Raw genomic sequence first — 25428 nt, forward strand, 5'->3', positions numbered from 1 at the left:
TCTGTTGATGTCTGAGTTTGTGATTCCTAACTTAGAAATGATTCAAGTCAAGGAATTAATTATTACATCTGTTAAATATTTTGAGTGGTGTTTCTAAATTTAGGGGGTCAGGAGTTAGTCATTTTTTAAGCTGCCATTTTTAACTGGTTGAGGATATTTATTTTTTAAGAAATTAAATACATAGAAGAGCTTGGTATTTTTGTGTCTTCTGTCAGTATTTTGACAGATGGCTAGAAACCAAAATTTCTGGACTCTCCTACATTCATGGCACCACGGTTTAGTCCTTTATGCTCATAATTCCAAGTGCTCTGGTCTTTATGAAGGTGTACAAGATATGATCCCATTCTAAGGGAACAAGGAGCTCTATGTTCAACCATTACATGTTAATTACGCAGACATTGTTAGGTTCTTAAGGCCTATTAATTATGAGTGCCCAGGGGCACCTGGGTGTCTTATTTGTTAAGTGTCCAACTCTTAATTTCAGCTCAGGTCATGATCTGAGGGTTGTGAGATCGAGCCCTGCGCCAGGCTCCAGCCGGGCCTGGAGCCTGCTTGGGATTCTCTCTCTCCCTCTGCCCCTCCTCTCTATCTCTCTCTTAAAAACAAATAAACAAACAAACTCCAAAAAAAAAAAAAAAAAAAACAAATGCCCATATTTGAGATTCATTGTTATAGTTTTGTAGCTTGCTCTTTCAGGAAGTAGTGGCTTGAGACATTCAGGCCATGGTGAATATTTCAACCTTAGTCTTTTCTAAATATGACAGCAATGATGAAGTGTTATAAAAGGGTTTGAATTCTCAGTAAATGTCCAATACACTTAAACAACAATTAAAAAAACTGCATTAAACAGTTCTTTGGTAATATCTACAGAAATATTAGAATGATACCAATTTTATTTTATGCTGTTAATTGTTTTGGTAATATAAATATCCAAATACCCTTTTAAAATGTAAAACACATAGCCTTAAGATTAAAATATGATTTATCATAATTGTTAAAATTACTTAGAATTAAATTTACAAAGTAAATTACTTAAATTATTTAAATTTATATTTGAAATATGATGTCTAACTTTTTCTAGTTGAAAAACTGGTAGATTATAAATAAAACTAGATGAGGAAATACAATGGTGATGCAAAACATTCTGGCAAATCTTTCTTTGCTGCCATGCTGATTCACATTGTCAAAGTTCACAATTACGTTACATTTTCGACATCACTTTTTAAGTAAGTTTTAAAAGTAGTAACTTCCAGTTTAGAATTTATAGTATCATGAATGCATTTTTTCAGATTTCTAGATTCACAGTTTGGTTATATTGGTCTCTTACTTGTAAGACCTATTATCTTATTTGTTCTTCCAAGAATGCCATAAGTTAAATGGATAGGACTGTCTGCATATCCAAAGAGGAAAACTGCAACACTAAATTAAATGATTTGATCAGGTACTCATGGTCAGAATTGGAACAGAATATATTTTTTTCCCATTAGATAGAGTTTACTCCTTCAGGATCGTCTTTTTTGCAAGTAACAATTATGAAAATGAAGCCGTGAACCGATAATCATTTTTTGTGGGCAGCAAATGTTCTTGAATCAATGTCATGTTTAAAATTTATGCCTTTGTTTAAAGATTCACATTTGGCTTGTTGTGTAACTGAGAGTTTTCACAATCCGCTCTTGCCCATCTTGATTTCAGTAACAGTCGATAAAACACTAGAGGAAGATAAATAGGCACTTTTGTTTACCCACAATGAAATACACATTTTAGGTTATAATTGTCCTATCAAGTCTAATCAGTGACCACACAGTTGATTATGTAAAGGTAGAATTTTATCCAGTAACAAACACTTGGTTTAATTGAAAGGGAGACATTTATTTTACTCAGCAATAGAAAGTCCAGTACTTCTAAGGACTACAATTTTATTCATTTAACTTCCTGGCAATAGTCTGATTTGGTTAAAAGTATCTATAGCCAGAAAAGTAAAATGTAAGCGTCCAGACACAAGAATCAAGAGGAACAATCTAATTTAACTTGCTATGCCCCCATCTTATAATGGAACAATCTTCTGGAGGCATTCATGAGGCTAGGAGGGCAGAATAAACCCTTTTCTTTTTCTGATATAAATACAGGCAGCATTGCCATGTGAATGTAATAAATGGAAATCAGATTGTTCCTAGATAATTAGTACCAAATGGTGGAAACCCAACCTCTAATCTATTGCCAAACCACTAGAACACAGCAAAAAGCAAACAGCACAGTCAAGTAACGGAAATTTCTCAGTGTATCTAAATGACTGTATAAAATAAGGACCCAATTTCTTTTTTTTTAAGATTTTATTTATTTATTTGAGAAAGAGAGAGGATGAGAGATAGAAAGCACTAGAGGGAAGAGGGTCAGAGGGAGAAGCAGACTCCCTGCTGAGCAGGGAGCCCGATGTGGGACTCGATCCCAGGACTCCAGGATCACGACCTGAGCCGAAGGTAGTTGCTTAACCAACTGAGCCACCCAGGTGCCCCAAGGACCCGATTTCTAAAACCAGTGAAAAGATTTCCACAATTTCAGTGTGATACAGAGGTATATTAATATGGGTGCTATCAAAGGCTATTTCATTTGCCTTAGAAAAGGAATCTATGATTGAACAACAGAGTGGTATTTAGGAGACATGTAAGCATTCCGTTTGTTAAGAATAAGTTAAAAAAGAGTATGTCAATTATCCATAGGAAGATTAAAAATAGGTGTGGTCCTTCACTCATCACACATATGAGGAATTGGTTTTAAGTAAAAACAGGTTTGGATATATACTGAACATATACATTGGTTTGTAGTTAGAAATGTCTTTTGATTTTAATACTGAGCAAAAAAAAGTCTCTATTTTGTTTTCCTTAGCTAGAACTAAACTACTCTAGAACCTCACAGTGGGCAAATTTATACTGGGTGTATTAACTAAAACAATAAACAACAGTCCAAATGGTGACAGAAAAAGAGCAACCTTTTCTCATTCAAGTACTATAATCATGAGCCCAGACTTCCTCCTTCAATTCCAGATTTGCATATTCAACCACCCAATAAGCATCTCTAGGTGGCTGTCCAGGAGGCAGAACTAACATGAGCAAAAGTGAAATATTAAATCTTTGTCATGCACCTTCACCAAGTCATGTCTATTTTGAAAATGGCATCACCAACCCAATGCTCAGGAAAAAACCCTAAGGGACAATTCTGACCCCTCTTTTATTCTACAGCCCCAACCAATCCATCAGTAAATCCTGCAAGCTCTACTTCCAAAATGTATCTTTAGGGACGCCTGGGCGGCTCAGTCAGTTAAGCATCTGACTTTGGCTTGGGCCATGAAATCAGTGTCTTGGGATGGAGCCCCACAACTAGATCTGTGCTCAGCTGGGAGTCTGCTTCTTCCTCTCCCTCTGCCCCTCGCCCATTTGTGCTCACTCTCTCTCTCTCCCAATGTTTAAAAAAAAAATGTATCAAGTTATATGCACTGTCTGAAATGACAGAACTCCAGACCAGTTTACCCTTCTATCTTTCCTAAGCTACTGAAATAGTCTCCTAGACAGTTTTTGGGACCTCATTTTGGCCTCTTTATAGACCGTGGGGCATACATCAGTCAGATGATCCCCAAATCCCCTGTTTAAAACCTACGAGTAACTTCTCAGTGCAATTAAAAAAGAAAAAAAAAAAAAAAAAAAACAACCAAAGAAACCTCTACAGGGCCCTATAAAATCTAGCCCCTCTCTCTCCAGTGTCATCTCCAACTTTTTTTGGCTCTTGGTCACTATGCTCTAGGCACAAAGGTCTTGTCACTCTTTCCAGCCCTTTGCATTGACCAACTGCAGGTCTCAATTCAAATGCTACCTTCGCAGAAAGGGCTTCCCTGATCACTGTCTCTAAGAGTCCCCACCAATTCTCTCCTATTCCGCTGTATGTTATTTTGTTCATAGCATATATCAGATCTGAATTTTTAAATTTATTTATTCATTTACCTATGAGATGATTACCCATCTAGCTCTCCGTTCCCCATAACAGCTGAAATTCATAGACTGCTAAAACCCAACAGCCTAGAATATCATATGACCGTATTTGATATTCAATAAATATTTCACAAGCTGCCATAACAGATCACAACTGTATCTAATGTGTGGAGTTGGAAAATGTGAGAAAATAAAAATCAAAGTGATATGCATTGTAATACATAAGACATGTCACTAAGATACTATTTCAAAAAAGGAATGATGACTTGGTAGGACTGGGAAAAATAAAAACAAAACTACAATTTACACAGTGAAACCTTGAAAGGATGTTTTAGAATTGCTGAAGAATTTCATTAAAAGTTTGAACCAAAATTACTTAGTTTGCATTCTCAAAACAAATCAGAATGACCAATTCACAATGATGTATATAACACATATGTGGATGGCCGGCCACCATCTAAGAAATAGCAATCTTTCCATAGGGTGCCTTTGGGGAGTGCAGAGAAATGTTATCTATGTTCTCACCCACATGGTGACTCCTTAAAGTATCAAAGGTTCTCAGTCTGGAATATTCTACTCAACAGGGCCTCACATTTTTCACTTATGACTTAATATAGAATAAAAGATCACCATCTCAAAAGTTGAAATTTCTTATGAGGAGATCTGATTCCTCTGAACCATTGTTCTGTGTTACAGAAATTCAACTATAACTTTGGACCTCTTGCTAGGAAAAATAGCTTGCAATCTTGTAATTATCTAATCAAAAATGTTTCTTATTTTTCTGATGCTTCCCATATTTGACTTTATTTGCTATTTCATCACACAACTGATAAGAATAGCATCCAAACCAGCAATGTGAATTATTTTCATTTTCTACATTACTTTTAATTTCACAATCCCTCCATAAATCCATTCCTACTTTTGTTCTCTTCTCTCCCTCTTTCCAAAGAGACTACTTTAAAGCTAGGATCGGAGATAAATCTTTTCTTTTACTTTGACTAACACTTGCTTGATGTGGATTATATTGTGTTCCACTGGCAAATCCTGATATTTCAGGAAACTGTTGTTTTATATGCCTATTTTTATGAACCAAATTATAGTGTTAAATCATTTATAGAGAACCATTTCTGAATTAGACTCTTTTATATGGCAGAAGAGTTACTTCTGTGTGTCTTCAGAAAATCTGGCTCCCAAAAGGATCAAGACCCATCTTGGGCTGGTCATTGGAGAAGAGTCATCTGTCTTGGGGCTTCCTCTCACCATAACACACTGAAAGCTTGGGGAGAACCTGATGCCAAATTAATTTTTCATACCAAACCCACCTATATTGCAATTCTGATGTGCATAATGGGATTCATAATTCACTTCAGCACTTCTTCAATTCATGCATTAATTGTTGCCTCTAATCCCTTAAACAAACCGCTGAGAACTTTAGCAATTTTGGAGCATTCTATCCTTCAGTCCTCTGAGAGCAAAGGAAACGAACAAAGAAAGAAAAGCTATAGAGTCTCATTTCCAGAATTACAAGCCCAACAGGCATTTACTGTGCATTAACTTTGCTATACATGATGGCACTCTGTGAGGCGCTTTGTGTTCTCGTTCTCTCCTATTAAACTGGTGGTCAAATTTCATAAGAAAGTTCTAACTTAACAGAAATTTGCTTTACTATAGACCCACTGCAAGCTATTAAACAAGTTACCTATACTTTAAATTTATATTTTAATTATTTACAATTTTCATTGTTTTCCAAATTCAATTTTAATAGTTTGAATCATTAAAAAATCTTCAACAGAGTGGATATTTATAAGCATGGCAATATTTCATACTAAAGGGCGCCTGGGTGGCTCAGTTGGTTAAGCGACTGCCTTCAGCTCAGGTCATGATCCCGGAGTCCTGGGATTGAGTCCCACATCGGGCTCCCAACTCAGCGGGGAGCCTGCTTCTCCCTCTGACCCTCTCCCCTCTCATGCTGTTTCTCTCTCAAATAAATAAAATCTTTAAAAAAATATTTCATACTAAATAACTGTAGATAATTTGATTCAGTTCATTTTTAATATCAGAAAATTGGGAGATAATTTTAAGAAATGTGAAATAAATATAGCACTTAGTGTTATATTAATTTATTCCACAGCTACATAACTAAAATAAAAAATGAAAGGCAAAAGTATTTGTTCATAATCTCTTCAAAAACTTTAAAACATCAGATATCTTTTAGCAACTTAAAAATGTTGAGTTTCCTTCCTTTAAAAATAAAATAATTTCTATTTTTTATCTTAAAGATGTACATCCTCCAGTATATGGGCAATTTCAAAAATCATATAAGCTTTTAGAAACTGAAAAATTATAAGACAAGTAATTTTTGAAGTTAAAATAAATAATACTAAGATATTACTATGACAAAATATAATTGCAAAGTTACAATCTGAGTTATTCACATAATGATCAATGAAGCAATAAATTTTCTACACATATGTATTAGGTTCAAAAAAGTGGTTTAAAGAAAATGATTTCTCTTTTTTTAATTAAGCCTTTAGTTATAGTCTCTGAAGCATTCTATTGAGACACATTCAGTACTGAGATGAATACAATGCTTATAATAATTATTAAATGACAACTTCTGGAGAGCTAATCCTTTTTAATAACTGCCTATTTGAATAATTTTATTGTTTTTTATATAACAGACTCTACCAGTGAGATCTGCTGAATAATGAACATACAGACTGCTTGTGCTTCATTTACATGCCAACTGTCATGCTCATGGGAACTAAGGCAAGTGTCATCTCTTCATTCCTCCTGATCCTTGCCATTTCTGAAGCTGACTTGGTGACCATTCCAGATCACCAATGCACATGCATAACTCCCAACCTGACCCACCTTCTTCTTAGTTGCCCTAGTGCCAGTCCAGGGCAATGCCCGCTTTCAGGAGATAAAAGAGGGGAGGGCTGTTTCATCATTCATCAACATGCCCCAGAACTTCTTGCTCCTCCCAAATCTACCTTGCCCCTCAAATCTTAGTTCTTCATCTAGAGACAGAGCTTTGGGTTTACATCCAAAATGGTAATGGGTCTTTACTAAAGTAAAGCTGTTATTTACATACAAGGAATTACAGAAACAACACTTTATTAAGACTGCTTGAGGGGTGCGTGGGTGGCTCAGTTGGTTAAGCGACTGCCTTCAGCTCAGGTCATGATCCTGGAGTCCCAAGATCGAGTCCTGCTTCAGGCTCCCTGCTCAGCAGGGAGTCTGCTTCTCCCTCTGACCCTCTCCCCTCTCATGCTCTCTCTCTCTATCTCATTCTCTCTCTCAAATAAATAAATAAAATCTAAAAAAAAAAGACTGCTTGAAAATGTAACTTCCCTTCATTTATGTTTATACTCCTAGTTTGTTTCACAGGATGGCTTATAGTAAGACTTTCAAAAAGACCCAGAAGGGTGTTACTTCATTTTGGGACCAAAGTTTAAAGACAAGTTTGAGGGATGCCTGGGTGGCTCAGTTGGTTAAGGGTCTGCCTTCGGCTCAGGTCATGATCCCAGGGTCCTGGGATCGAGTCCCGCATTGGGCTCCTTGTTCGGCGGGAGCCTGCTTCTCCTTCTGCCTGTCGCTCCCCCTGCTTGTGCTCTCTCTCTCTGACAAATAAATAAATAAAATCTTAAAAAAAAAAAAAAGAAGGAGTTTGAGCCGATGCCTTGTACTTTGGGACCAGGGAGGAAAGAAAATAAATACCATAATCTTGATGAGAAGCAAACAGTGATGGTAGTGAAGAGAAAATAACAAAAAACAAAACAGGAAGGATATTTTAATAAAGCCAGCATCACTATCCATAACAGAGGTACATGGGAACATACGAACCTCACTCACAACCTCTCTTATCTTGGCCATATCAGCCCCACTATCATACACTATTTGCCAAGCAATGGAAATGCCAACCTGCTTCAGTGAGAAAGATGGAAAACTGTGAGTTTAAAAGAAAGTTTTTTGACCCATTTCCAGGGCACACCAAATTTGAAACCCTAAATGCAATTTCTTATAGGAGCATTATTTATGGTTATAAGGTGCTGAAATATTCTAGAACTAGATAGCCATATATATATGTATATATATATATATATATGACCTAAGCCAATCCACCCTTGGAGTACTGACCTTCATTATAGATACTGGACTGTTAACAAGACTGACTTTGGTTTCTTACATTGCATAGCCAGCAATCTATCTATCTATCTATCTATCTATCTATCTATCTATCTATCTATCTATCTATCCATCTCACTCTCTCTCTCTCTCTCTCTCTCTCTCTATATATATATATATATATATATAATTTTCATTGAGTTAGCCTAGAGATTGAACCAATATGGACTTGCAAATAAAAATTAGAAACAAAAATTCTTTTTAAAAGTTTGCAAATGCCATAATCATGTTTCAGTTTTATTAAATATTTTTAAAATGCAAAATAAAATATATACTTTACTGGAGAATATCAGTAGCACAGATGATTTAAGAAGAAAAAAAGTTTTCTAAATATATTTTGCCAGAAAAAATATTGTCTTAAATTCCATCTTCCTCCTCCAAAAGATTCCCTTAGCCAAAATCATGAAAGAATGGCATCATATATCGTATTGGGAAAAGGATTTTAAATCTATGATAAACCAAAAGTAAATAATTTAACTATAAATATCTGAGAGTTGTCTGCAGAAACTACCCCTCATTTTGGTGTCTGAAATTCAATTGTGTCACTCCCAGTGGAAACCCTTGCTATGTAATGTAAGAAACCAAAGTCAGTCTTGTTAACAGTCCATTTTCTATAATGAAGGTCAGTAGTCCAGGGGTGGATTGGCTTAGGTCATTAAATCTAACCTCAGTAAATAGTAATCAATAAGAGTGAAAGAAAGAATATGTCACAAAGAGAAAAAGAACATACTGAGGGATGGTTTATTCTACAAAACATGAGGGAAAAGAGCAACATGGAAAAACAACTCGTCTATGCTACCAACATAATTTTAATTTTTTAATTAGCATCTTTCTTCTCTACCCGTGTTTTAAATCCTGATCCCAGAGTATTATAAACATCACAGAGCTGATGATCCAGAAATGCTCTATCACCAGGAAGTCTTGTTTTTAAGGAAAACATGCACATAGTCTATATACTTACTGGAGATGTTGATACTTGGGTTATTCTTAACTGGCTTTCCAAATCTTGTACTTTGTTTTTAAGTTCCATATTTTCGGTTTCTAAGTCTTGAATCTAAAAAGCAATGATTATTGAATAACCTTCAGAAATTTATTCTTGGAAAATATTGGCCATCATATTGGCTACATTAATGAATAGGATTTTATATTATTTAAAATTTTAATGTACTCTTGTGCACAGGGGAGAAAATCATTTGATAAAGGTTGGGGACTATCAGGAAATTCTAGATCATTGGAAAGACCTTTTATTGGATTTAAAATATGTTTTTACACGTGTGCAAATTCCATGTTTCTAATACCTCATCTCTGTGTTTTCTGGTTGCACTGTACAGTCTGTTACCCATAATCTTGGAGTATAACCGCAAGACAGTGAAACTTGCTTATGATGACTTTGAAGACAGTGGAGAAAGGGTGTAATTTAATTACAAAGGAATCTGATCTGCATGGGAAACCACTTACCCAGCATCTGCTGCTTCTGCTGCTCTGATCCCCATGAGAAGCATCAGGAAGTGAAGCAAAGTCACATGAGAACACTAAGTTCTTGTGGGAATTCAATATAAAATGGTTAAAAACTGTGCAGGGGATCAGGAATGAAAAATTATAGGAACACAGTGAAAGCAGTTCCAATCAGTGTGGGGGAAATTTAATGGCAGGCCTTCTAAATTTGTTTGAGGATATGCAAGTTTCCCTGTACTTACATCACATAAACATGAAACAGAAAGTTTAGTTTACTCACTCTTTTCTGTAATCCTGCAATCTGTTTCCTTGTTTCAACATCTTTTCCTCCAGATTCTAGAAATTTCCTGTATGCCAGGTCAAATGCTTGGCCAATTGTTAAAGTTATTTCTTCAGCCTTTGTAAAAACCAAAGATTTGATATGTCAGACTGTTCTTTGAATCAAGAAAAACATTCACATGAGGTACTTCAAAGGGGCGATGGCTGCAAGTAGAGATGTGGTCAATGAATCAAGTCGTCTATGCTAACATAATTCAATGCCTATCCATGCACAAAATTAAAAAAAAAAAAGCTTTGGTAATTAAATGAGTAGCTGTTGAAGTTGGAAGCAGGAGTTCTATCCACCTTCTCATCTATTTCATCATAGCATTTTGTCCTAGTTTGTTTTCCTTCTTTCCTCAAATATTTGGTGCCTACTAAATGAAAGCATGTTGCCAACTGCAGTTCTCTTGTTGCTTTACTACTTATTTCCTCTTCCTAATGAGGAGGGCTGGTTAAACCTGGCAGGTAACTCGAATGAGGCTGACCGGGTGGTGTCGTGGAAAACTTGAGGTATGCCCTCTCAAAGTGTAATAATCAGTTCCAGTTAATTGTTGGCTTGTGGAAATGAACAATTCCAACCCAGAGTTGTCAGGTTTTAAAAATGGGAGATGAGGTCAGAAATCTGAATTTTTATATGAAAACTCCCAATTGTAAATGATAGTAAACCATATTACTGTAAAACACAGTGCCTATTGAACAAAATATATCTGTTATCTGAATTTGGCCTCAAAAATAATTTAGAGTTTCTCGTTAGTCAACCAGAAACTGCCACAAATGTCCAAAGTCTACCAGTTCATTCCTTCCTCATTCATATCTTGACTGGGATCAGTGTCTTGCACAATGTAAACACTAAATAAAAATGTATTTATTTTATTAACATTTTATTAAAAAGATTAGTGAAGGCATTAATTGATTTAATACATCAGAAATGTCATATTTATTATAAGATTTCCAGATGACATAAAAACTGGTGGTAATATTAAATCTTGAAAATGCCATGCTTTAATTTACTGCAAATCCTAAAGCTTTGTGATATGCTATGAACAATCTAAATTGCAAATATGCTTTATTAATAACAGATTTTTTTAATGTTTCAAGCTTTTATTTAAATTCTAGTTAATTAACATAGAGTGTAATATTGGTTTCAGGAATGGAAGTTAGTGATTCACCACTTACATACAACACCCAGTGCTCATCACAACAAGTGCCCTCCTTAATCCCCATCACCCATCTAGCTCAACCCCTGCCCACCTCCCCTCCAGCAACCAATCTAGTTAAGAGTCTCTTTTATGAATAACATGGATTTAATTAAGACATTGTCATTTTTGTAGTTCACTATTTGTTTAAAGAATGCCTTTAGTATAAAAAAATAGTTTAATCCAGTTAACTAAAAAATACAAAATATATTCCTAAAGTTATATATAAGTACTATCTGTCTCACAAAAAAGGGGAAAAAAGAAGCTACATTAAGGAATACTACAGAAATGAAAACGCCAGATACCAAACTATGTGTGCTCAATGATTCCAACTGATGAAAAAGTACACATATAAAAAAATTAGTTGCATTGGTTGTTGTGATCACATATAATATTAAAACATAGTAAATGTGGTTATAATAGATTGTGGGACTATCATTTTTTAAATCTCTAACTTCAAAACTTAAGGTAATGTGGTAGTATTTGTTTTACAATAATAAAGACATATTTGTAAATTCTGGTTGTTTTTTCTACCTTCTTTATTATGGGTTCAGTGTGTCCTCCTCCTAAGACAGTATGTTACCCTCAAATACTCAAGGTGTACATTACAGAGAATTGTTTCAAGGGCAGCAAGTTTGATTTATCATTAATAACATTTGACTTGATTATAATTGTTTACAGTAACTTTTAAAAATCATATTCTCTTTTTATGATAAGACATATCTTTTGTGATTAAGACATCTTTTTATTAAAACAGCATTTAACTCCTCAGAAAATATTTTGCATACATTACCTCACTTGATTCTCATAATTAATCTATGAGGTAGGGATTATTATTATCCCCACAATACAAATGCAGCTTCAACTCTGTGAGATCTCAATTTGTGAGTGGAGAAACTGGATTTAAATCCAAAATTTTGACTCTACAAGCCCTCACACATTTTTATAAACAATAAAACATACAGATTATATTTGCACAATCAGATGTGCTTTGATAAATGTATATACCTATATAAGCACCATATCATTAAAGATATAGGATATTTCTATCTTCCTAGAAAGTTCTCCCATGCCTACTTGCAGTCAAATCACTTATCTTATGGGTAACCATTGCTAGAATTCCATCATCATAAATCAGTTTTGTCTGTCCTTGTATCCATAAAAATGAACCATATAGTATATATATATTCTTTTCTGTCTGGCTTCTTTTGGAGTTTCTTAGATGTTGTATGTATCATTTGTTTTATTGCTGATTAGTGTCCCATCTAATGAATATACCAGATTGATTTATCTATTTGCCTATTAAGGAACACTTGCATTGTTTTCAATTTTTGCTTATAAATAAAACTGTTACATTCTTCTAAAATCCTTTTGTGGACATCTGTTTTCAAAAATCTGGATATCTTCAATGGAAATGCTAAATCATAGAATAGCTCTATTTTAACATTACAAGAAACTACCAAACTGATTTGCAAAGTAATTGTCCCCTTTTACATTCCCACCAGCAGTAAGAGAGTTCTCGTTGCTCCTCATTCTCACCAATATCATATATTGACAGTCTTTTTAACTGGTCACCCTAACTGAATGAGTGATGCTATCTCAATGTGTTTTTAATTTGAATTTCCCTGTTGAATAATTACATTAGCCCAGTTCCATGAATGACTAAGATGAATTCCCCCATCCAATCATTTAATGAAATATAAAGAGCAAGAATATTTGTTAAATCCAAAAAAATTTATTTCAAAAAATTATTACAAGGCAAACATGAAATACAACAAGAATATATAATAAATAGCTTACAAATAAAGCTTGTGAAAAGACTGGGTGTAATGATTCCTTCTAGTAATAATAATTTATGATTCTTTTGACACATGAACTCTTTTTTACAATTAGTTAACAAGTAAGAGAGAGGTTTTAAACTTTGCCTTATCTACATCTCACTTCACATAAATAAAGGAAAATATGCTGGTGGGGTGAAGCTTTCATCATTTATTGGGGCTACTATTTAAATTTTATCAAGTGTAGAGGCTCCTGGGTGGTGAAGTCAGTTAAGCAGCAGACCCTTGATTTTGGCTTGGGTCATGATCTCAGGATCGTGAGATCAACCCCTGCATCAGGCTCCATGCTCTGCACAGAGTCCGCTTGAGAATCTCTCTCCCTCTGCCCTTCCCCACTTGTACTCACACTCTCTCTCTCTCTCAAATAAACAAATCTTAAAAATATATATATCAAGTGTAACATCCAGTGAATAAAGTATATTATATTAACATTTGGAAAAAAAATTGAAAAAAATGATGGCTAAGGAGTTGATACTGATTGTATATTAACCTTATATTAAATAAACAAGATCAGTCACATCATAATGATTATCTATATTGTAATTTTATTTTTTAAACTTAATGAGATCACTACAGTAGTTGTATAAATATTAAATCTTAATAACACATGATACTAATAAAGTGAGTTCTAATTTTGTAGCATACTAGGGTAGGGTTTCATCTGAATTTCAACCAAGCTCTTAGAAATTCACAGAAGTACTGAATATAAAAAATACAAGGAATAAAGAGAATGAAGTAAGAGCAGAGGGACTCTGGAAAGGTCACAGTCATGGGAGTAATATAACATGGAAGATGGAAGAATGTGGAATGGGAATCTAGGGTCTCACACTGGACTTCTGATTCTATTGTTACCTAGCTTTCTGACTCTGAGAAAGGCACTAAATCTCTCTGGCCCAGATTTACTTAAAATAAGATGAAAATGAAAACAAAATATAGCCATAGGTTTTTTTCCAGGTATTTTTTAGCTGATATGCAGTTATAAGAAATAATACAGAGAGATCATGGGTACCCTTCATCCACTTTCCCCCAATGGTAATATATTACAAAAACTATTGTACAAACCCCACCAACTAATACTGATATTAATATAGTCAAGATACAGAATAATTCCATTACCACAAAACTGCCTCATCTTGCTGTTTTATAGCCACATCCTCTTTGTTTCCCCTTACCATGTCCTTAACTCCTGAAAAACACTAATCTGTTCTCCATTTCTTTAATTTTGTCATTTCAAGATTATAAAAACGGAGTCATACAGTATGTAAGCTTTTGGGATTGACTTTTTTCATTCCATAATTATCTGGAGAGTTACCAAGGTTGTTTCATGTATTAATAGCTCATTCTTTTTTCTTTCTGAGTAGTATTCCATGGTTTGGATATACCAGAATCTGTTTAACCATTCACCCATTATCTGAGATATTTGTAGTTTGGGGTTATTATGAATAAGCTGCTATAAACATTCATATGTAGGTTTTTGTATGAACACAAGTTTTTATTTCTCTGGGATAAATGCCCAAATGAGTCATATGCTAATTGCAGGTTTAGTGTTTTTATGAAACTGCCAAACTGTTTACCCCAGTGTTTGTACTGTTTTATATCCCAATAACTATGTACAAGCGAACCACTTTTCCATATCCTTGCCAGCATCTGGTATTGCCACTTTTTAAAATTTTTTATTTATTTATTTTAAAGATTTTATTTATTTAATTGGGACAGAGAGAGCACAAAGGCAGGGGAAGGGCAGAGGGAGAAGCAGACTCCCTGCTGAGCAGGGAGCCCAATGCAGGGCTTGATCTCAGGACTCTGGGATCATGACCTGAGCTGAAGGCAGACGCTTACCTGACTGAGCCACCCAGGCGCTTCTATTGCCACCTTTTTTTATTGTAGTTTTTCTGATAATTGTACAGTGATACCTCATTTTAATTTGCATTTCCCTAATGGATACCAGTGTTAAAATCTTTTCATGTGCTATTTGCCATCTGACTATGCTCTTCCATGAAACGATCCGTCATATCTTTTGTCTACTTTCCAATTTGATATTTTATGCTGTTGAGTTTTGAAAGTTCTTTGATATGTTTACAAATATTTTCTCTCAGTTCTGGGTAGTCTTCTTATCTCCTTCATAAGGACTTTCACAGAAAAAAATGTTTATTTTTTATAAAGCTCAACTTGCCACGTTTTCCATTTATGGATCCTGTTTTGTGTGTCAAGTCTAAGAACTCTGCCTATCCCTACACCCTGAATATTCTGTCTCTTTCTCTAAATGTTTTATAGTTGTGCATTTTACATTTAAGTCCATGATGCGTTTTCAATTAATTTTTGTATAATGTGTGAGATTTAAGTCAGTGTGCATTTTATTTGTCCACAGAGATCTAATTTCACAAGCACCATTTATTGAAAAGGGCATCTTTTGCATTTTGCATGTGTTGCATTGCATTTGTACCTTTGTCAAAAATCAGTGGGGTATGTTTGTGAGTTGATTTCTGTATTCTCCATTCTGTTCCATTAATCTATTTATCCCTTCACCAAAACTGTAGTCTCAATTACCATAAGTATGTAATAAGTCTTGCAATAGGGTAAACCTTTTTCTTCTACTTATTGTTTTTTTTCCCAAAATTGTTTTAACAATTCTTGTTCCTTTGTCTTTTTATATAAATTTTAGAATCCTCTTGTCCCTATCTACAAAAAAAATCTTGCTATGATTTTGACAGGAATTGTATTAAACCTGTACATTAATTTGGAGAGAATTGACATATATACTAGATTGAGTCTTCCAATCCATGAACATGGCATATCTCTCCATCTACCTGCATCTATTTTTATTTCTTTCATCAGCAATTTGTAATTTTCAGCATACAAGTCCTATACAAGTTTTACATCTTAGGTTACATTTACACCTATGTATTTTGTTTTGAGTAATTGTAAATTTTTGTATCCATGTGTTCATTGCTAGCATACAGCAATACAATTGATTTCTGTAGGTTTATCACGTATTCTGTCACCTTGCTGAACTCATTTATTAGATCCAAGTATTTTTTTGTAGAATCCTTTGAATTTTCTGCATAGACAATCATGATATCTGCAAATAAGTAATATTTCTTCCTTTACAATCTGCGTGCTTTTGATTTTCTTATATTACCTTATTGCCTTTAGAACTTCCAGGACTGTGTTTAATAAGAGTGGTTAGAGTAGAAATCCTTGCCTAGTTCTCAGTCTTAGAAGGAAAGCATTCAGCTTTTTCCCCATTAAGTAAAATTTTACCTGTAGTTTAAATGTTCTTTATAAAATTGAAAAAGTTTCTTTATATTCCCATTTTTCTGAGAGTTTCTAGCCCTGAATGGGTGTTGATTTTTTTCAAATATTTTTTAAGCACTGACTGATATGATCATATGTTTTTTCTTCTGTAGCCACTTAATATGGTTGATTGCATGGTTGGATTTTTGAATGTTGAACAAGGTATGTATCCCTGGGGCAAATTCCACTTGGTCTTGGTGTATAATTCCTTTATATATTGCAGAATTGTATTTGCTAATAATTTGTTAGAAATTTTTACATCTATATTCCTGGGGGATATAGCTTGGTCTGTATTTTTGTTTGTTTTTCACTGTCTGTCTGGTTTGATATTAGGGAAACACTAGATTCATAAAATGAATTGAGGGGTGCTCTTACCTCTTCTGTTTTTTGGAATAGGTTGTGTAGAATAATGTTAATTTTTACTTAAGCATTTTATAGATTCTTCCAGTGAAACCATCTAGACATCAAGAGTACTCTTTTAATAAGTTTTAAATTATAAATTCAATTTCCTTTTTAGTTACAGGGCTATTCAAATTATATATTTAATATTGGGTGGTTCATGGTAGTATTTCTCTCTTTTAAGAAATAGATTCAATTCACCTATATTGTCAATTTTTTTTAAAGGTATACAGTTATCTATAGTAGCCTCTTATTCTTTTGCTATCTGGAGGGTCTGCAGTGAAATCTCCTGTTTCATTCCTGACATTGGCAACTAGTGTCTTTTTTTTACTTTGTCAATTTCACTAAAATTTTGATACTCTTATGATCTTTCAAAAAACCAGCTCTTTGTTTCATTAGTTTTCTCTATTGTTTTTGTTTTCAATGTTGTTAATTTCTCCTTTATCATTCTTATTTTCTTTGAGTTTATTTTGATGTTTTGTTTTCTAGGTACTTGAGGTAGGAGCTTAGATCATTGATTTGAGACTTTCCTTTTCTTTAATGTGTTAATTTACTTGTCTTAAATTTTTCTCTCACCACTGTTTTAGCTGCATCACTCAAATGTTGATAACGTTCTATTTTACTTACATACAGTTCACTATATTTTAATAGTTGTCTTTGAGAAATCCTCTGACACATGGAATACTTGTTAAGTTTCAGTTCCAATTTTTGAAGAATTTGTTATTAATTTTTAAATTGATTTTTTTCTTGTTTCAATTCTAAAAATGTTTGAGATTTATTTTATAGCCCAGGATATGGTTTATTTTGTACATGTTCCTTTGGCACTGGAAGACCATATATATGCATTCTGCTGTTGTTGAGTGGATATCCCCATAGCTATTAATCAGATCCCATTGGCTGACGATGTAATTGAGTAACAGAGTAATTCCATATTCTTGATCATTTCCTGTCTAGTTGCTCAATCAATTTTGGTGAGAGTGGTGGTGGTGAAGTGTTCAACTGTAATTGTGTATTGTCTATCTTGTGTTTCCTTTCAGTTCTATCAGTTTTTACTTCACTTACTTTATAGCTTTACTGTTTGGATATACATGCTTAGATGGCTTTCTTGGTGGTATGACTCTTTTTTTTCTTTATATAATGCCCTTCTCTGTCCCTCATAATTTTCTTTATTTTGAAGTCCACTTTATCTGATATTACTATACTTTTCCTTTATTTAAGTAATGTTTGCATGAAATATATTTTTCTATTCTTTTCTTTTCAATCTTCCTGTATCATCCATAACACTATATTTGCAGAAAGTTTCTTATAGAAAATATATGTCTGGATTAGGTTTTTTAATCCACTCTGACCACCTCTTTTATTTAGACCATTTACATTTAATGTGATTTTTGATAGTTTGCCGTTTAAATTTTTCTTTTCTGTCACCTGTTTTCTTTCTCTATTTTCTTTTCACTATTATTGATGTGAATTTTTGAAATATTTTTATAAGAAAATTTTTATTTACCTGTAGCACTTTAAATGTGTCTCACTGTATAGCTTTTTAAATGATTGCTCTAGGATGCATATTATATTTATATAACTTATCACAGTCTAATAGTGTTGTCATTTTTCTAGTTCAAGTGAGAGAAAAGTTTTACATCCCTTCAACTGTCCTTTTAATAATTGCCTCACATATTTCCTATATATACATTTAGAATCACATCAGAAACTATTCTTTGCCTTTTTTTTTTTTTTAACCCATAGCCCCCTGCCCTCTGGTAACTATCAATTAGTTCTCGAGTTAAGAGTCTATTTTTGGTTTGCTTCTCTCTCTCTCTTTTTCCCCTTTGTTCATTTATTTTGTTTCTTAAATTCCACATATGAGTGAATTCATATGGTATTTGTGTCTCTTTTTCTCTGACTTATTTCACTTACATAATATTCTGTAGCTCCATCCATGTCATTGCAAATGGCAAGATTTCATTCTTTTTTATGGCTGAGTAATACACACACACACACACACACACACACACACACACACACACACACTTCTTCTTTATCCATTCATCAGTCAATGGACACTTGGGCTGTTTCCATAATTTAGCTATTGTAAATAATGCTGCTACGAACATCAGGGTGCATGTACCCCTTTGAATTAGTATTTTTGTATTCTTTGGGTAAATAATTGTGCAATTGTCAGATCATAGGATAGTTCTATTTTTAATTTTTTGAGGAACCTCCATACTGTTTTCCACAGTGGCTGCATCAGGTTGCATTCCCACCAAGTGGGAAGTGAAGGAAGGTTCCCCTTTCTCCACAACCTTGTCAACACCTGTCGTTTATTTTAGCCATTCTGACAAGTGTGAGGTGATATCTCATTATAGTTTTGATTTGTATCTCCCTCATTCATCCAGTGAAAAGATGCTGAACATTTCTTCATGTGTCTATTGGCCATCTGGATGTCTTCTTTGGAAAAATGTCTATTCATGTTTTCTGCCCATTTTAATTGGATTATTCATTTTTTGGATGTTGAGTTTTATAAGTTCTTTATATATTTTGGATCAGATATGTCATTTGCAAACATCTTCTCCCCTTCCGTAGGTTGCCTTTTAGTTTTGTTGTTTCCTTTGCTGTGAAGAGCTTTTTTTGTTTTGATGAAGTTCCAATAGTTTATTTTTGCTTTTGTTTCCCTTGTCTCAGGAGACATATCTAGAAAGAAGTTGGTATAGCTAAAGTCAAAGAGGTTACCACCTGTGTTCTCTAGAATTTTGATGGTTTCCTGTCTCACATTTAGGTCTTTCATCCGTTTTGAATTTATACTGTGGTGTAAGAAAATGATTCAATTTCATTCTTTTGCATGCTGCTGTCCAGTTCTCCTATTCCATTTGAAGAGTTTGTCTTTTTCCCATTGGATATTCTTTCCTGCTTTGTCAAAGATTAATTGACCATATAATTGTCAGTTTGTTTCTAGGTTTTCTATTCTGTTCCACTAACCTATGTGTCTATTTTTGTGCCAGTTCCATACTGTTATGATCACTACAGCTTTGTAATATAACTTGAAGTCCAGAATTGTGATGCCTCCAGTTTTGCTATTCTTTTTCAAGGTTGCTTTGGCTATTCGGGGTCTTTTGTGGTTCTATACACATTTTAAGACTGTTGGAAAATTCTAGTTCTGTGAAAAACGCTGTTGGTATTTTCTATTTTAAATAATAATTTAGAAAAGTAAAGATTTACCCATATGTTTGCTTATCCTGTTCTTTTTTCCTTCCTCATGTTCCAAGGTTCCTTCTTTTATTGTTTCTTTTCTGTTTAGAGAACTTCCTTTAGCCATTCGTTTAGGGTAGGTCTGGTAGAATCAATTATCTCAGTTTTCCCACATCTGATAATTTTTCAATTTCTCCTTAATTACTGAAGCATATGTTTTTTTCTGGGTATAGGATTCTGGACAGTTCTCCCCCCTCCCGGCGACAAACACTCAAAATATATTGTGCTACTTGCTCTCGCCTTCATGGTTTCTAATGAGAAATACACTGTCTTTCAAATTGATTTTCTGCTCTAGAACTTGTTTATGTCCTGTGTCTTCAAGATTTTTCTCTGTCTTTCGTTTTCAGAACTTTAACTATGATGTATCTTGGTGTGGAACTGTTTGGGTTTATCCTGTTTGGAGTTCACTCGATTTCTTGAATCTATAGGTTTATGCCTTTTGTCAAAATTGGGCAACTATTATTTCTTCAAGTGTTTCTTCAAGGCTGTCTTCTTTTTCTTCTTTTTTCTATCTTTCTAGGACTCTGATGATACATAAATGTTACCTATTTTGTTACAGACTCAGAGACCCCTGAAGTCGTGTTCTCTTTTTATATTATTGTGTGTGTGTGTCTGCAGTGTGTGTGTGTTGTGTGTGTATACATGTGTGTGCATGCATATGCCTATTATCTCTGTGTTGTTTAAATTGGGAATTTTGTAATCTCTCCTATTTCCAGGTCACTAATTCTTTCCTCTGTCCCCTCCATTCTGCCACTGAGCCCAGATACTGAGTTTTCAGTTGGTTATTGTAATTTTTCAGTTCTAATATTCCTACTGGATTTTTCTTATATCTTCTATTTCTTTGTTTAGATTTTCTATTTCTTTGATAAAATTTTGTACTTTTTAATTTGTCTCAAGAGTGCTTGTAATTGTTTACCATTCTTTTTATGATGGCTGTTTAAAAATCTTTGGTAATTCTAGTATCTCTCTCATCTCAAGTGTTGGAATCTACTGGTCATCTTTTTTCATTTAGTTTAACCTCTTCCTGTTTCTTTATATGATGAGTGATTTTCAACCAAATCTTGGATATTTTATATATTAAAGACTCTAGAAATTATTTACACTGTGTGTTTTAGTGGCTTACTATGATACCATTCCAGTAGGGGAATGGGAATGGAGAGCACTACCTCATTACTGCCTGGTGGGGTAGAGGTTCAGCTTCCACATTTGGCCTCTCTTCATTACTGCTTGGCAGGGCTGGGTACTCTAGCTCCTCACTGTCACCATGGAGGGAGGGAGACTCATTAATACAACATGAAACTGTTTATAAAGTAGTGAATTTCCAGTCTTGAGACATACTATGATTGGTTTTATCTATCTTTCAAACTCTCAACAATTTCACAGAAGCACTAAAAAAGGTACAGTGAGTAGATAAGACAAAGGCCCCCAATAAGAGTGGATGGGCTCTGGAATAGGTCACAGTTACAAAAGTAATATAGCATGATGGAACCAAGGCTCCAATGGTAATCTAAGGTCTTAAATTTTAATCCTGATTCTGTTACTACCTAGCTTTGTAAATTGGTAAACTCACTCAACTTTTCTGGCCTTGGTTTTATAAAGAGGAAAGAGTTTTGCCAATTGGGCCATTATTTTCCTGTTTTAATCCTCCATGATAAGCTATTTAAAATGAGAATTAAAGATTAGGATGGCATGTCAAAAGTTCTACATACATATCAAATCAATTTTATAAATATAGTCCTTATTATAATTAGAACAAATAAAACTTTGAGGTGAAATGATATAAGGAAATTTTGAGGAAACATAGCCTCTTTGAGCTTATGAAAGTCATGCATGCTTATAGCTGAAGAAGTAACTTAGACCTCTTTTCAAAGGCCAGACTTCCATATACCTGCAGCAGAATCATTTCGGGTGAACTTGTAAGGATTTCCTGAGATCAAGCCCCAATCAGTATGAGCTTATTTTTTCAAGTAAAAACCAAAGAGCCCTCTTTATGAATATTATATACACTAATAGTTGTGAGCCACTGCTTTAGGTTTCAAGAAATTATTTTCAACACTCAAGAAAAAAAGGCTAATATGCTATATCCAAAGAGAATAATGGGTCAAGGAATTTAAATTCTTGAAATCAATTATAAACAATTATGATTAGGGTAAAATAGAGTTTATACTTTTGAAATAATATAACTATGCAGGGACTCTGACAAACTTATGTTTTAAATAATCCAATAAATTTGGATGGAGATCAAATAAAAACATGTGACACAAATCTATAACAAGGCTAATATTTATAATGAATTCTATTTATGAGTATTTCAAAGGACCCCAAGGCCATTTATTTCTATGTGTAAAGCAAGAAAGAAGGACAACTGAGTTTACTGCCTGGTATAAGTGGTAAAAGGTTATTATATCTTACACATAAAAGATATTCAACAAATATCAAATTTCATATTCTCAATCACATAGAGAAAAACATCTGCAAATGATCATGGTTAAGAAACACTTGAAATATTAAATATAATGCATTCACTAATAGGATAAATTTCAAAAACAACTAGAACTTTATATAAAATGTCTTATGGGGCACCTGGGTGGCTCAGTCAGTTAAGCATCTGCCTTCGACTCAGGTCATGATCCCAGGGTCTCAGGATTGAGCCCTGCATCCGGGCTTCCTGCTCAGTGGGGAATCTACTTCTCCCTCTCCTTCTGCCCCTCCCCTGCTCCTGCTCTCTCGCTTGCTCACTCTCTCTCAAATAAATAAAATCTTTAAAAAATAATAAATGCCTTATTGTACATACAATATTGTCATATATGTGAGCGTATTTTTCTGATGAGATGTTCCATAATGTTCATTAAATCCTCAAAAAAGTACTATGATGTCAAGAGCTTAGCACATTAGTTTGTATTTTTAGAGCATTATAGCTTAAAAGATACATATAATAACTTGCTTTTTGTAAATTTTTCTATATGGTCCCTTTTTCCATAAGGAAAAATTCATTGAGCATCTATTGTTCACCTAATGTAGGAGTTACATAGACAAATCAAAAGGTAATTTGCTTTCAAGAGCTCAAATACTGGGGCGCCTGGGTGGCTCAGTCAGTTAAGTGTCCAACTCTTGGTTTTGGCTCAGGTCATGATCTCAGGGTTGTGAGATCAACCCCATGTCAGACTTTGACTCAGGGCGGAGTCTGCTTCTCTCTCTGCCCCTCCCCCTGCTCATGCACTCTCTCTCTCAAAAATAAATAAATAAATCTTTATTTCAAAAAAAAAAAAAGAAGCTCACATACTGGAATCAGAGGAACAAATTATGTAAGAGTGATAATAATATTAATCCTTTGCTATTTTTAACAGCAGGAAAAATAAGCAAATAAATGAATTAAGTTCTTTTTCCCGCCTAAGCCAATAGTGTTGTTGAGGTTAGATGCTCTTCCTTCATTAAAGCCATTAATGGCTGCAACGTGTGCTTGGAATTCATATCTTATGTTTTATAATAGGACGTCAGACTAGGTTATGATTAACATTAGCTTATGCTTATAATCAAGATGTAGGGTTTTCTGAAGATTCCAGATGATTAAAAGAACTATTACAGGACTTAACTTTAGAATTCCCTAACTGATCTTACTTGCTGAGAACTTTATATTTGCAAGCTAACACACATGCATGCAGGCAACACTCATGCACATACCATTCTATTACCTTTCATTATATTAAGTTTTCTGAATAATGAAAATCAAGAACCAGCTTTTCAAAGTATTGGAGATATTTTAAAGGAGCCATACAGATTTTATTTCCTGGAGTTTAAAATATTTATTTTTATCATATCCATCGCATTCTAGAAAAAAAGAAACACTCTGCTCACCATTACTCTTTGTATTATGTGATTACTAAGTCATATTTGAGATTAAAATTACAAATATATGATTATAAAAGAAAGAAATGCATAACATAAGCAGGCATGACGTTCTAAGGAAAGAAATTTGCATGCAAGTTTGTGCCCATGAACATGAGAATTCAGTTAGGAATGAAATCCTGAAGCACATTCTCATGACAGGATGAATCTATTAGTGTAGTTAAGGATTTGCAGACCTTATTCCTTTCCAAATACTTTACTAATGCCGGAAACAAGACAATTCCTGGCTTGTAAAACAGAACAAACCACCCTAAAACATCTGGCATACTTACACACTTTTCGCTGTCAAATACATAGCACAAATGTTTATTTGACTCAGAATCTTTGCATATGAAAGTGAATATCCTCTTGTCAGTTTTGTCATCTGCACAAAATGATATTCTATGAAGCTGGCAATTGTGTTGGACTTCCTGTGAACACAAATGGAAATAAACAGTTGAAGAGATTTTTGTCCATTTTCTGAAATACCAGCTTGTGTTAATAACATACAACTTATGACTTTAAAAGTGAAACAATCATCTGTCACGCTTCGGTTTATAATTACATACACCCAAACTTAAATACATAATGGAGATAGATCTCCCGACTCAGATTAAACTATGGTAGTCATCTCAATAGGACTTAGAGAAACACAAGCAAAATACGAGAGGATCAGAGGTGCGTGGACTTTCTGAGTTGCAAGGGATCTTAAGAGACAACTACTTTAAATGCTGAAACTTTACTTAGAAGAACATCGAGGCCCTGAGAATTAAGGGTTACAGAATTAGCAGAACACTTTTATTACCAGAACATTTTCATTTTATCTTACTTCTCCTCACTAGTATTACAGTTTGAAACCTAAATTCATCTGCACATGATTTCCTAGGAAACATACTACCATTTCAACCTTAGTTTTCATATTAAATTGTATTTTACATGTCTTCATGAGGAAGGTCTATATGTCAAGCATCTAAATTACTTAATCAACCCTACTAATTAGAAAGATAAATGCTGTAACTATATATATATATATATACATACACACAGTTATAATTTTGTATTTTTCATATATGTACATATATATTGTGTATACATATGATACACACACACTCTATATATATTCTATAACTACAGCATCTGTTACTACACCTTTCTAAGTTCAGGGTTCGATGTGTCACTTTGATGAGATTTGATCTATCACTCAGATTTCACATTACTGCTCATCAGACTGAAAATTAATATATTAAGATATACAGATAAATGTTAAGAGAATTTGTTTATAGCACTGTATTCTTTCCCTGCATACAAACCAAATGTAAGTCACCAGAAGCAAACATGGAAATTAGAATGAGGAGGTATACTATATGACTGTAACATTTTTGTCATTACTAGATAGCTTGATCCATCCATTTCAACAGCAGGAAGGAACAATGCCAAAAAGAGGGGCTCAACTTACTGAGGCATCTGATGAGGACACCTTCCTTTTCTTGTGGTTAGTGCTAAGATGGACAATGGCCACATTTGTCTGAGACTATTCTTCTCCTATACTTTGATTGACCAGTCTTTTTCTTGCTGACATATTTTTTGTGTGTGTAAAAGTTAATACAGTCAATCAAACAATACCAT

The 25428-nt window shown here is 34.0% G+C and overlaps 1 protein-coding gene across 12 annotated transcripts in view; it reads right to left on the reverse strand.

The window, feature by feature from the left end:
- GULP1 (GULP PTB domain containing engulfment adaptor 1) overlaps positions 1-25428 on the reverse strand; it is a 91034-nt gene that overhangs the window by 14654 nt on the left and 50952 nt on the right. For 5 of the 12 annotated variants that reach the window (XM_028125699.1, XM_088022085.1, XM_088022088.1 and 2 more), the window contains 3 exons: positions 24096-24233; positions 9907-10023; positions 9133-9225 (listed from right to left, as the gene is read on the reverse strand). In XM_028125699.1, the coding sequence (XP_027981500.1) occupies positions 9133-9225; positions 9907-10023; positions 24096-24233 (348 nt within the window). Of the gene's footprint in view, positions 1-9132; positions 9226-9629; positions 9711-9906; positions 10024-24095; positions 24234-25428 lie in introns of all 12 variants that reach the window. The other 7 variants (XM_028125716.1, XM_088022091.1, XM_088022090.1 and 4 more) reach the window with 4 other exon arrangements.

This window comes from Eumetopias jubatus, unplaced genomic scaffold (assembly GCF_037043125.1).
Source record: "Eumetopias jubatus isolate StellerSeaLion01/CBP00866 unplaced genomic scaffold, mEumJub1_p1.0 scaffold_3, whole genome shotgun sequence".
NCBI classification, from domain to species: Eukaryota; Metazoa; Chordata; class Mammalia; order Carnivora; family Otariidae; genus Eumetopias; species Eumetopias jubatus.